Source organism: Cyprinodon tularosa, unplaced genomic scaffold, assembly GCF_016077235.1.
Source record: "Cyprinodon tularosa strain WSP-4 unplaced genomic scaffold, ASM1607723v1 ctg589, whole genome shotgun sequence".
In the NCBI taxonomy this organism is placed as follows: Eukaryota; Metazoa; Chordata; class Actinopteri; order Cyprinodontiformes; family Cyprinodontidae; genus Cyprinodon; species Cyprinodon tularosa.
In genome coordinates, this window is record NW_024039328.1 from 187,450 (window position 1) to 199,799 (window position 12,350).

At 39.6% G+C, this 12,350-nt stretch overlaps 1 protein-coding gene across 3 annotated transcripts in view; it reads left to right on the top strand.

Annotated features, from left to right (window-relative positions):
• The window catches only part of LOC119797547 (Down syndrome cell adhesion molecule homolog), a 137,945-nt gene that overhangs the window by 91,554 nt on the left and 34,041 nt on the right, over positions 1–12,350 (top strand). For all 3 annotated transcript variants that reach the window (XM_038306666.1, XM_038306665.1, XM_038306664.1), the window contains exon 12: positions 11,984–12,180. In XM_038306666.1, the coding sequence (XP_038162594.1) occupies positions 11,984–12,180 (197 nt within the window). The remainder of the gene's footprint in view (positions 1–11,983; positions 12,181–12,350) is intronic.

Genomic DNA, 12,350 nt, shown 5'->3' on the forward strand with positions numbered 1-12,350 from the left:
AGATGCAGGCTGACGTTTGCTGAAGTGCTTATGTGATGGATAGTATGGTGTGCTCCGTGTGCTATTGGCTGTCCAAATGTGGTTTGATGTGTGAGTAAACATACAGGAGAAAATCAATAGAGCAAATCTGAGATGTATGGAACTGATGTATGCATGACAGAGATGCTCTGAGGTGAGCAAACAAGTACACACAAAGGCACCCATTTCCCACAGGACGGCGCCGTTTAACACAAAGGACCCAATCCCGTGCAGCATGCTGCAACCATTACAAAAGAATAATGACCCAGAAGACTCGGCTTGCACTTCCCATAGATCCCTCTCTGCAGCGCTATTGTGGAGGACTCCCCAGGAAATGAATTGCCCCTATTCTGATGTCATAACTTGGCACTTTCATTGTTATGGGTGTGTTTGCACAGGCTAATGTTTCGTCATAATATACCATGCATCATATGCCAGGTGCACTTCCAGCCAGCGGAATCGGCTTGCCCTTGCTGCGCCAGAATTAAATGGCGTGATTGCATGAATGGACTCTTGTGTTGATGTTTGTTTAGCCTCAGCTTCCATTTCTGTGCTCCATTTTAGTGCAGTCCCCACATTGGCTGCAGGTGGAGGCTGGAATTAATAATTTGAACACAATTTCCAGTCAAGCATCCCTGCTGTGGATCCAAAACAGATGCAGTGGAGTCATTTCATTACCAATGCACAGTGGATGCTATCAGAGTCAGTCAGCAGCCACTCAATGTTTATCAGGGCCAATTAAGACCAATCAAGCCTGTTAGACATCATAATATCTCAAGACGGTGATGTGTTCAGAGTCTATATGGAGACTTCAGTGCTAAGTAGTCTCATGTTCACTGAGCCGTCTCTATAGCAGTCTGACCTTTTAAAAAGTTAGATTTTAACCCCCCTGAACTTTTTCTTTTATGCAACAAACCAACATACAGTAATATATAGGAAAAAACAGAAATAAAATGTATATACAGTTTCCTCTTATTTTTTTGCAGTAGATAGCAACGCCACCTTGCAGCAAGAAGGTTGCAGGTTTGCTTCCCGGCCTAGGGTGTTTCTGAATGGAACTTTGCATGCTCTCCCTGTGCATATGTGGTACTCTGGCTTTCTCCCACACTCCAGATTTGTGTCCGATCTTCTCCTTCCAAGAGCCGGCAATAACCCTTTAGGACCCATAAAGTCATGTATGTGGTTTTCAGAGATATCCGGTCTGCTCTGTTAAATCTGAGAAATCAAACATGCTATATTGCATACGCCCGATATTCAGTAGTGTGTAGAGTCCACAGAGTCAAGCGTAAGCAAAGCAGTAGCTGGAGTTTGAAAAACAGACTTCTGCGGCTTGATGCTGTGTATCAGATGGGTTGATCTGGGAGATGCTGCATCCAAGCCACGATCCCTCCTTTTCCATAAATCAACAACAATATGACCATGACTGTATGCAAAGGTTCTATAGTCTACTAGATTTACATGAAAAGTCAGCAGAACAAGAACAAAGTGAATGTGCTCTGATCACTCCATTTAAATATTTTGTTACTGGATTGTGGTGAAAAGCAGATTAGAAGTCTTCCCACATTAACTTAAAATACCAAACCTTGACAGCTAAAAATTTTTGAGTTTATATTGTAACGCTTGTAGTTTTCCCAACCTATAGATTACTTTATACTTATTTCCAGATGCTGTAAACAGCAGCAGGACATCCCTGAGTGATTGGTTGAATTAGGGAGCTGTTGCTGGAGCTTCTCAGACCTGGCGCCCGCCGGTGTTTAGGAGTCTGCTGCTGGAAACAGATACAGAATAACTAAAGCAAGGGTTAGAACTCTGGTGAACCAACTTCTAAGGACTTTGTCTTTTACAGAACGGTCTAGGATTCAAAATAAAAAATTTAAAAAGTTTTTAAAAAGTGCTAGGATAGTTATCATTGAGGATGTGTGAGTTTATTACACATTAAAATATTAAATGCCTGTTGTGTGTCAGTACTGATGTTTTTTTCTGTCCAGATATAAAGTTAAAATCTTCATTTTGTACGTGGCAAAGATTTGGGAATGGAATGAGAGCAGTGTCCTTCAGCTTAGAACACAGTGTAATTTTTAATAAGGCTGGAGCCATGGATGTCTACTCATCTGCTAACGTGTATGATGTAATGATGTAATGATTTGGCAGACTGGAGATGTATAAAATGCCTTTATAACTGTTAATCAGGGCTACTTCTGTAATTCTAAGCAATTTCTCTGATCTGAGTAACATTACGATTTCTATAAAAATCTGTTGTCATGTCTCATGGTTATTCAATAGATATAAGTTATGAAGTGTTATTTAAAGAGTTTTTCCTGAGTGATCTCTTTTCAGGAAAAAGAACTGGAGGGAGAAAGCTCTAAGGTTTAGACATACAGAGAATATCTTTAACACAAGGTTACGTCTTTTTCAGTTTTTTGCGCTGGGACACTTCAGGATTATGCACTGCCTCTTGTCTCTCACATAACATCTTAGTAAAAGTCATTAAAGATTATCTCTGTAAGGTGACAAAATATGAAAGGTTAAAAAAGGATGAATGAGTCTTAGAAGCTCTGAATAAGGAAGTCTCCTCTACACTACTAGTGAACCTGTTTGCATCCACCACTGCTCTGTTTAGCACTACTTCCTGGCTACGGGTGTACTGTTGCTATCGTTCTCCATGTCCAAGCAAATTGTGCAGCTAAGAGAATTATTTCAGTACATTGCAGGCGGCCAGTGAACCAGTCGTTGATGTGTGATTTCTGTGCTTTTTTTCCGTCTCCCAGCCCCCATCCAGAGTGTGCCCACTGCTGCACCCACTTACAGTTTGTCCTTGGGGCAAAAAGCTACATGTTCACTTTCCATCGTCTAGAACTCTGTCAGAATCAGAATAAGAATCAAGTTTATTGCCAAGTAGGTTTGTACTTACAAGGAATTTGACTTGGTGTTGATAGTGCAGATAAATTAGATATATATACAGAATACAGAATCAATGGCTATATACAACATAAAAAATACTATATACAATATATAGTATATGGCTATATACCATATATTGTCCCTAGCATATAGTTATATAGTATATAGCCATATACTATATACACAACAGACTCTGTGCGTGTACCTACAATGTGAGGGAAGTATTTTGAAAAATATCCTACATGTGAAGACTTACAGGTACATATGGGGACATTCAACTGGTCCCTATATGGTAAAGTTCTGTTCTTTGAGTTGAGGTTAGGTTTAGGACTAAGGTGTGAATTCAGTTTAGGTTAGGATTAGGTACATCTTGGTAATAGTTAGGGTTAGGGTCTGGGTTAGGCTATAAAATTAATGCAAGTCAATGAAATGTCCCCATATGTTATTAAAACAAAGCTGTGTGTTTGTGTGTATATATGTGTGTGTCTGTGTTGATATAATGCAAGAGGTCTGGAGATGCTACATTGGTGTAGATTGTAGGTCCTGAAAGGGGGAGGGAGAGAGGCAGTGTCAGTGTCACGGGGGTCTCTTTGCCTTGTTGATAAGGCTGGTAGCGGATGGGAAGAAACTGTTTTTGTGGCATAAGGTTTTGGTCCTGATTGACCGTAACCCCCTGCCAGGGGCAACGGACTGAAATAGTTTCTGGCTGGGGTGCGATGGATTAGCCACAACCTCCCTGCACGCCTCAGAGTCCTGGAGGTGTACAGATCCCTTAGAGATGGAAGATTGCAGCCAAACTAGTTCTCTACAGACAGAAGGACACGCTGTAGTCTGTTGTTGTCCTTGGCTGTGCCAGGGTGGCCCCTGGCTCAATTTATAGACTCCCCAAATAATGGAGGGCATATTTGTAAGGAGGAGAAGATGGTGTAGCAGATAATATATAAAATGTGTCAAAAAATGTGTAAAACTGTGTATTATTAAGAAAGATATACTTAGAAATACTTTCAAGTAAAAATAACACATTGGTAACTTTGTGTGGTAATTTAAATGTTGGTTATTTAGTGTAGCAACATATTAAGTCATTAGCGGGGCTTGAAATTCAAACCCTTTGACTGCATAGAAAACATCTGGCACTAATATTGCCGCTAATACATCTTGGAATTTAATACTTGTACGCACTAAGGTGAATACCACCATTTTTATGCTGTACATGAACACATCATTGTAATTGTTCTTTAGGTCCGTAACTATTACACACCTGACAACAGCCAGTCAGATTAGTAAATCATCACTTACCATTTTTGTTGGTTCTTTGGTTAACCAATTTAAATGGTTTATCCAAAACCAATGGCTTTGTCAGTTTCTGACCAATATATTGGCTAATCTAAGAAAAATTGGTTTTACCAAATAGCTTGGTTGTTTTTACAGTGTGTTAAGAGGAGAGTATCAGTCAAACAGTTTTCTCTGGCTGTATACAGTTCACAATATGCAGCGTTAGCCATGGCAACAACATCCATGTTTTGATTTCAGCAATAAATTCCAGAAAATGATTTTTCAAGATTGCTGCTCATCCTGTTATTTGAAACATTGCATTAGAAGAGCTTGACTGAAACAGCAAAATTTCAACTTACTAAATTTCACAAAAAACGTTTTTCGCCTCTTGATGTAATTTTTGACTTTTTCCAAAAAAACCACTTAATTCTGCTAAAGTGCACATGGAAAATGGCATGTGACATCACTAACGTAAACTGAATCTTACGTCAACATGCGCAGGACATTTGGATGACAACCACCTCATTTGTATATAAAACTGGATATCATCAGCATAAAATGAAAGGCAATAGCATTTCTCTGGAGGATTGAATGAGCTAAGAGGAAGTAAACAGAGAGAGACGAGGAGAGGGAAAAGTATTGTTCCACGATCTACAGTCAACTACTGATGACTAACAGAACTGCAACATAAAAACATTTCATTGTAAACACGATTTAAACTACACTAGACCAACACTTTAAATTTTTACCCACCTCACCAGGCCAGTTAAAAGGATGTGATGGTCCGCTGTGATGGAAACAATAGTTCGATCCATGAAAACAAAACAGTGAAGAAAAATCTGTTTCTATAAGGATGTCTTGAAAACCTTCAGCAGCATTTTTAATATCACATGTGCACAAGTATGAATTTACAGACAGACGTTTTCATGATGAGGTTATCCTTTGTAATTAATAATTATAATATCTTGATATAATATCTGTTGTTTCCATTCACTGTAATACCAGAGAAATCTCCCAATGCGACTTTTAGAATAATCTGATCAACAAAAGAATCATAGCTGTCCGCTGTTTTCATACACTGGCTCAGGAGGAGAGAAATGTTATCGTTTCTGTTGGGTCTCCCTACGGAAATCAAACAGCATTTCATATTAAACTTAACTAACTGCAAAGGATCAGACTGGATTTTTCTTAGGTTATCTACTGGATCAATTGGCCTAATAAAGAACCTTGAACAAATCTTGATTTGTTGTAAACTGCTCCTATATAAATAAACTTAAATGACTCAGGGTATTTATAGACACAATATATCACCATCAGTTCAAAAAAAGAAAAACAATTCCCAGAATAAATGAGTAAAGATTGGTGTTTCTTAGCAGTGACAATGAATCCAACTCAAATGAAGATCAAAAAAGCCATAATTTCTGTGATATTTTACCTCGATTGGGGCTGAATGGCCGTCACTGAATCAGCCATTCACCTGTAATTAATTATCATCCGCCTAACTATCTCATCTATCTAATTTTGTTTGCCACATCACTGACACCAGCGGTTAGACACATTAGAAGCCTTTTCTTTTCGTCTTTTCTTTTATTTCTGCACTGCGACATGGGAGAACAGGATTGTGTAATCACCATACTCCAGGGGAAATCAATGGCATGTCCATTTTCTATTTTCTATTCCTGGGTTCTAGGAATGGCCCTTTTTTTTTTTTTTTTTTTTCCCCGAGTAGTAGAGTCTTTGGAGAGAAAGTGAAGCAGAGAGGGAGCCTGGGCGAGGTGAGGGGAGAGGAGACTGTCCGATGCTGGTTGGCATGGTAACCTGGCCAGGTGAAAGGGAGCCTGGGAGAATGGGGGTGGGGGTGGAGTCAGAGGGACTGTCTCAGGGGAGTAGCCTATCAGCAGCCAGCCTATCCCCCACAATCCCTTGCAGGCTTAAGCGTATCATCACTGCCCTCTGGGTTGCTGTGGAGGAACAGGGCTCTCCTCACCTCCACATAAAAGACACTTTCTACGCGCAGCATACACTGCATGCTCTGCTTTTTCCTCCTTACTCTAGAAACGGCTAAAATGCTGATGTTTCACTCTGCAGCAGCTCTGCTTGTTGGTCAATAAAGGACATGCACTGTTTCCTAGACGTCAACATAAATATCTCCTGAAAGATTCCTACCTGCATGTATCTATTAAAAACATTATATTGACTTTTACTTTATTTAAAATTTTATTTATATGTTTTTTACCAAATGAAAGTCATTATCAGGGCTGGTAGTGCCAGGGGGCTCCTCCCCTCTGGTATCGTACCTCTTTCTGTATTCTCTCTTTTTTTTCCTTTCGTTCTTTTCAAGGCAATAATTCCACAGGATATTAAAGAAATAAATCAACACAACAATCACAGGATCCAAAGAGTGCCTCTGGGCTGTCTCAGCTGGGCTGCTCGTGCATACAGAGAACACAGTCTAAAGTCACACACACATTCTTAATGTTACACAGCCGCTATATTGTCTGTTTGCCTTTCTGCTCTTTATACAAATTTTAGAGATACGTTCAGCCTATTAAATAAAGCTTCTGTAATACAGATTTCTGTGATATTTTACCAGATTATTTATTTAGCGGTAAAGGTCTTTATGCAGCTACATTTAGAGAAGGATAATAATCTCGTTTTTTTATCATATAACAATAAATTAATATATGTTTTAGTAGTAAGAAGTGTTTCTATAAATGGAAATACATAGGTGTTGTCAGAGTAGTTCAGCCTTACAACCGCTGTAGTATTCTGCTCCCTTATGCACTGCCACAATGGATGATATGGAAGATAACAGCTGAGATTCTGTTAATTATAAACCATTAATTATAAATTATTTTCCAAATACTCTGGAATTTAGAATTTTGCCTAATTTTTACCTTTTCCCAAGCAAAGCTTGTTCTTTCTTGTTCTTCAGTTTTGTTTGAATAATGATTACAATGATTTAATGAAATATGGGGAATATTTGTTGCCTGTCTCTAAAGATCACTGGTCAGGAGGCGAGGTTAACCATGACCAGGTCTTAATAATAGCTTTGGAAATAGATTTCAGGAATCATTTTTATATGGCTGACGAAGGAAAAAGCAACATTAGTGTTGCAGAAAAAAAAGGAAACAATAGCATTTATAGCTTGCCCCATATTAATACATGAAAAATATTTAATTGATTGAATTTAGAAAAAAAAAAGTATTTCAAATAGCAAGCAGACCTACCGTAGTACTGGATGAGAGAAATATTCTTAGCCAAGTATTGTGTAAATACGCTGTGTTTTATTCAGCGTCAGAACAGGATTGCAGATTTTAAGTGGGAAATAAAGGACTTTTACCACAGGCTGATCTGCTTTTTGCTCCTGTTGGTGCAGCAGACCCAACATTGGTAATGATGGTTTACCAGCATGGTCTGAAGTATAATGACTTTTACATAAAATATTAAGTGTTTAAAGACTGACCAATACGTAGAGAAAGTTAAAGATATTATGTCAAACAACAACTAGGCTGGCAAAATAGATGTTTACCGATCGTTTTTTGTGTAATATCTAATGGTATGGATTACGGTTTTAGACCGGAGGTCTTCAACAGTGGGGTCCGCGACCCCTAGGGGGTCCACAGTTGATTAGACTTTTTTATATTTTATATTCCCCTCTGCAATTTTTTCCACTAATTGAAATGTCTTTAAATACACATTTACATGAATTGAGCACACTGTAGTGAACAGATAAATGGAGGCAGAAGATGTCTTTCAGTCATCAATGCACACATTCAGCAACACACAGGAGCTCTTTCAAGCTGGGCACCGTTTCATTCACAACACCTGTCCCATCAACCAGGAATCAGAATCAGAAATACCTTAATAATCCCAGGGTGAAACTACTTTAGTTACATTACTCCATCTGTAGCGACTACAGGACCAGCTTGATATAAGACAATTTCATACTATATATATATCAATAGGGGGTCCGCGCTCCATCAGTTTGGGGGTCCTTGGCCTGGAAAACATTGAAGACCCCTATTTTAGACAATGAGTAACTTTAATCAAAACTCCAATATCTATGGTGCTGAAATGGGCTAAACGCTTAAAATACACCAACCACAGCAATGTTGGTGCTGATGTAGACATGGTGTGGAGGAGGCTGATCAGGCCGACCAATTAACCTAGTCAGGGACCTCTGGTGGGCTTTGATCATAAAGATCTTACCCAGTGGTTAAAGCATCATACAGCGGCAAAGAAATGGATCATCATTTTCATGTGTTTGGTGGTTCAAATGATTTATGAACTCCTGTTCTCAATAGTAACAATTAGTCATTAAAGTAAATAGCCATGTATTTCTGTGGTTTTAAAGCAATTCAAACAGTAGAAACACAGTTAATTTTAAATATATCACAGGAATATTAACAAAACTAGTTAGTGTCAGGTTCGGAGGAGGTTTGAAGAGGATCCAAATGCAGAGACTGAAGCTAAAGGGTAACAGAGCAAAAATCCACAAAATCCAAAAATACAGGAAACGAGAAAACTCACATGAAGGGTAAGAAATGGTGATGATGATGCATCAAACAGTGACTGAACAGGACGTGTATAAATGGGAAACAGAAACAAAGAGCAGGCTAATTAGCAGATTGGGAGCAGGTGTGGACAGAGGACTCTAGAAGGAGCTGAGGGAAAGCACAAGACTGAGACAAGAGGGCAACAAGAGATACCTAAAAATAATAGAATAACACAAAATGAAATTAAACCCAATTAAATCTCCAAGATAAAACTTAAATACAACTAAAACCATGACAGTTAGTTGAAAACAAAAAAACCTATTCATACTGTCCTATAAGGCAGGGATTCCCAACAGGGGGTATTTGTACCCCTAGTGGTCCGCCAGTGCATTGCAAGGGGTTCATGGCAATATTTTATCTATTAGGTAGTAAAATAAAATAGGGCTGGGATCTGTTTTGTTTTGTGAGGACCCAACAAGAAAATTAAACATGCTTTTATCAACCAAAAAGTACGTTTTTATATATGTTTAAGTTCACCTTCAGCTTTGACGCACATCCAAACCAAGGATAGGAGCAGACTGGATGTAGAAAACAGCCTGGTATCTGCAATTTCACACTGAGCTATCAGAGCTCATCAAAGTAGGTCAGCTGTCTTGATGAAAACGAAGTAAAACTAAGTCCGTCTGACTGTAAGTTTTGTTCTGTATTTTGCTCCCAATTCATCAAGTTTAAATGTGATTATAGGGGAGTTATTCAGAGGAACTCCATTTTTAGGTCAGGATTGGTTGAGGTTTTGTGGACCCAAATGCAGAGGCGGGGAGACAGAGGTGAGTCCTTATAGTTTAAAATCGAGCGTTTTTACAGGCAACAGAGGCAGGAATCAAAAATCCAACATAAAGTACATAAAACAGAACCTTGGAGACATCAGGGAAAAACAAGCATGAAGAATCGGGGAAAGACGAGGAACTAGCACTGAGGAACTGCACAGGGAGAGTTTTTATGGAAGACTGAACAAAGACTGGACTAATGAGCTGATTAGGAGCAGGTGTGAAGAGAGGATTCTACAAATTCAACAAAGATTCAACTAAATAGGAAAACAACCAATAAAACTAGAAAACATGGAGCAAAGTAAAACTGAATACTCAAAAGACAACTAAACAGAACCAAGACTGTGACATTTTATAAATACAACTTTATACTAGGACTTTATTTTCTCTTTATTTTGATTATTACTAACTTCCAGGCAACATGTTTATGTTGTTTTTTATTTGAGATGGAAATAACAAAATGCATAACAATTAAATGCTCAAATTACAATTTTAAGTAAAATGGTTTTTATTTCATAATCAGTTATTGTGTCATGACTAAGATCTGACCCAAAAGCAGTAAACCAATAGAGACCAGGGAAAAGGTTTACCAGGTTTACAGTATTTAGGAGATGTGAAGAATCCAGTGTTGCTCTGAATACTGCTCAACCGGAACTGAAAGGTGAGGGGAAGACACTGCGGTTAGTTCAGGCTCAGTAGGAACTTTGATTCTCGAACTTGAAGTGGAGAATTTGGTAGTTGACTCACGTTTCCAGAGAAGTTGCTGACTCTTAGAGTCCAGTCTGTGTGTAGAAGTTTCAGTGTTTGTCTGGTTCGGTGGAGGGCGGACAGGGTTTACCCAGAATGCGGTTGTTTGTAGGCGAACGGAGAAGCTGACTGCCACTCAGATTCCCTGCGGTACTTGAACGGGTCGTAGTGGAGATGAATCCCTTACTCAGTGTGAAGCTCAAACGATCTCTTGAGGGAAAGTGGATTCAAACCTCCAGAAGGTCCGAAACATCCAGTTTGCAGGATGACTTCCTGCCGAGAGGCAAAGACAAAAAAACAAGATTAAAACTCAGGTTGACAAGAACTCAGTTTGACTCAGCAAAAACTCTGCTTGGTTAGAGTACCCAAAACTGGCCAACACTCTGGCATCGAGGTAGTGGCAGTCAGCAGCTTAAGAGCGCTCTGTTAATGAGGTAACTCTCTGCAGGTGTGTAAGAAGGCGGACCAGAACCAGGCGCCTCCTGGTGGAGGAAGGGAGGCAAACACAGCAAAACACAAACAGAGACAGGAATCCTGACATATTGTACATTCCACTTTTTGACAATCATCAATACTTTTAAATGTGAGGGGTACTAATGGTAAGACAAAATGCCAAAAAGGGACCACAAGCCAAAAATAACTGGGAGAAGCTTCTATAAGGTGTGGCAGTCATATGGAATTGTGACGCTGTTAATGAAGTCGGAGGTGTAACTTTTTTGGGTTGTTCTGGTTAATTTTTCTAACTGAGAGTTTCACGTTTTGCAGAAGAATGGAACTGTCTGTCAGTTTTGACTTATTTTTGCTTCAGTTTGTCTTTTAGTAAAATTAGTGATTCAAAAGCTCTATTTAAGCCCTGTAAAACATCAGGTGTTTACCTTCACATATGGATTTTCTCATTTTATCCCCAAAGTGTTAAAATATGTGAGAGTTGACCTCCATTGTAAACCAAACGGGTGGAGATGTCTCCGTCGCTGCATCACTGTCCTCATATTTTGTCACCTAGCAGTGAACATTACTCTGCCAGAGGTGTCAACAAATCCTCCGCCTCTGAGGCGCTTTTAGGGCTGAATCAAAGGAGCCGTGTTCCAAAATGAAAATGTTTACATAAAGCCCGGGCTGCTCTTTCTTACCCCATCTCTTCCCAAACGTGTATCAGGAAAAAAATTCATACTTGTCATGCAAAATAAATCAGCCTTCTTTTCTGTAGCTGAGCCCCAAATGGTGGGAGACTGAATAAGAGATAAGCCTTAAATGTTTGCAACCTCTTGCCTGACACTTTCCATCACATCACCCGAGTCACACTCTGTGTGTTTCTTTGTGCGCAAGACTGAACATGTGGGTTAGCGTATATATTTTTGAGTGAGTGTGTGTGAGAGCATCTGGGAGTATGGGCTTGTTATACACTCTGCTGTGGGTGTAATGAGCCATGCATGTCGTTATTGTGCGTTAAGTGTGGTGTCTTCAGAGAGTTGTTACAGCATCCCAGCGCCATTAAGGAGCCTCTGATACAAGATACATAGCAGGGCCACATGCTTCCCTAAAGTCAGCATTAATGCAAGGCCTCATATGTGCTCACAGTTCATTAACTATAAACAGGACTTTTAGAAAGCGAGCTGGTTTTCACTGTTTCCAAGCAGTAAACGTTGGTTTTCTGTGTGGCAGGGGAACCACACTCGCCTGCAAAGGGATTCAAATGAATGAATGTCTTTGTCTTCACAGTTCCTGCCATGATCACATCCTATCCAAACACCACACTGGCCACGCAAGGAGAGGAGAAGAAGATGAGCTGCACCGCTCATGGTGAGAAACCCATCATGGTGCGTTGGGAGAAAGAGGAACGGATCATCAACCCGGAGACCAGCCGCTACGTGGTTTCTGTTAAGGAGGCGGGCGATGAAGTCATCTCTACCCTGCAGGTAAGGAGCTCTTCTCAGGTGTTGCCGGGTGAAGAAATTACCTTCAAATCTTATTTATGTTAACACGCTAATGATTCCCTTTGAAGCTAGGAATGGAAAGACTTTCATAAATTGCAGATAAATAAGTGCATTAGAGGAAATAGTGGCCATGATCGGACTCATTTCAATGA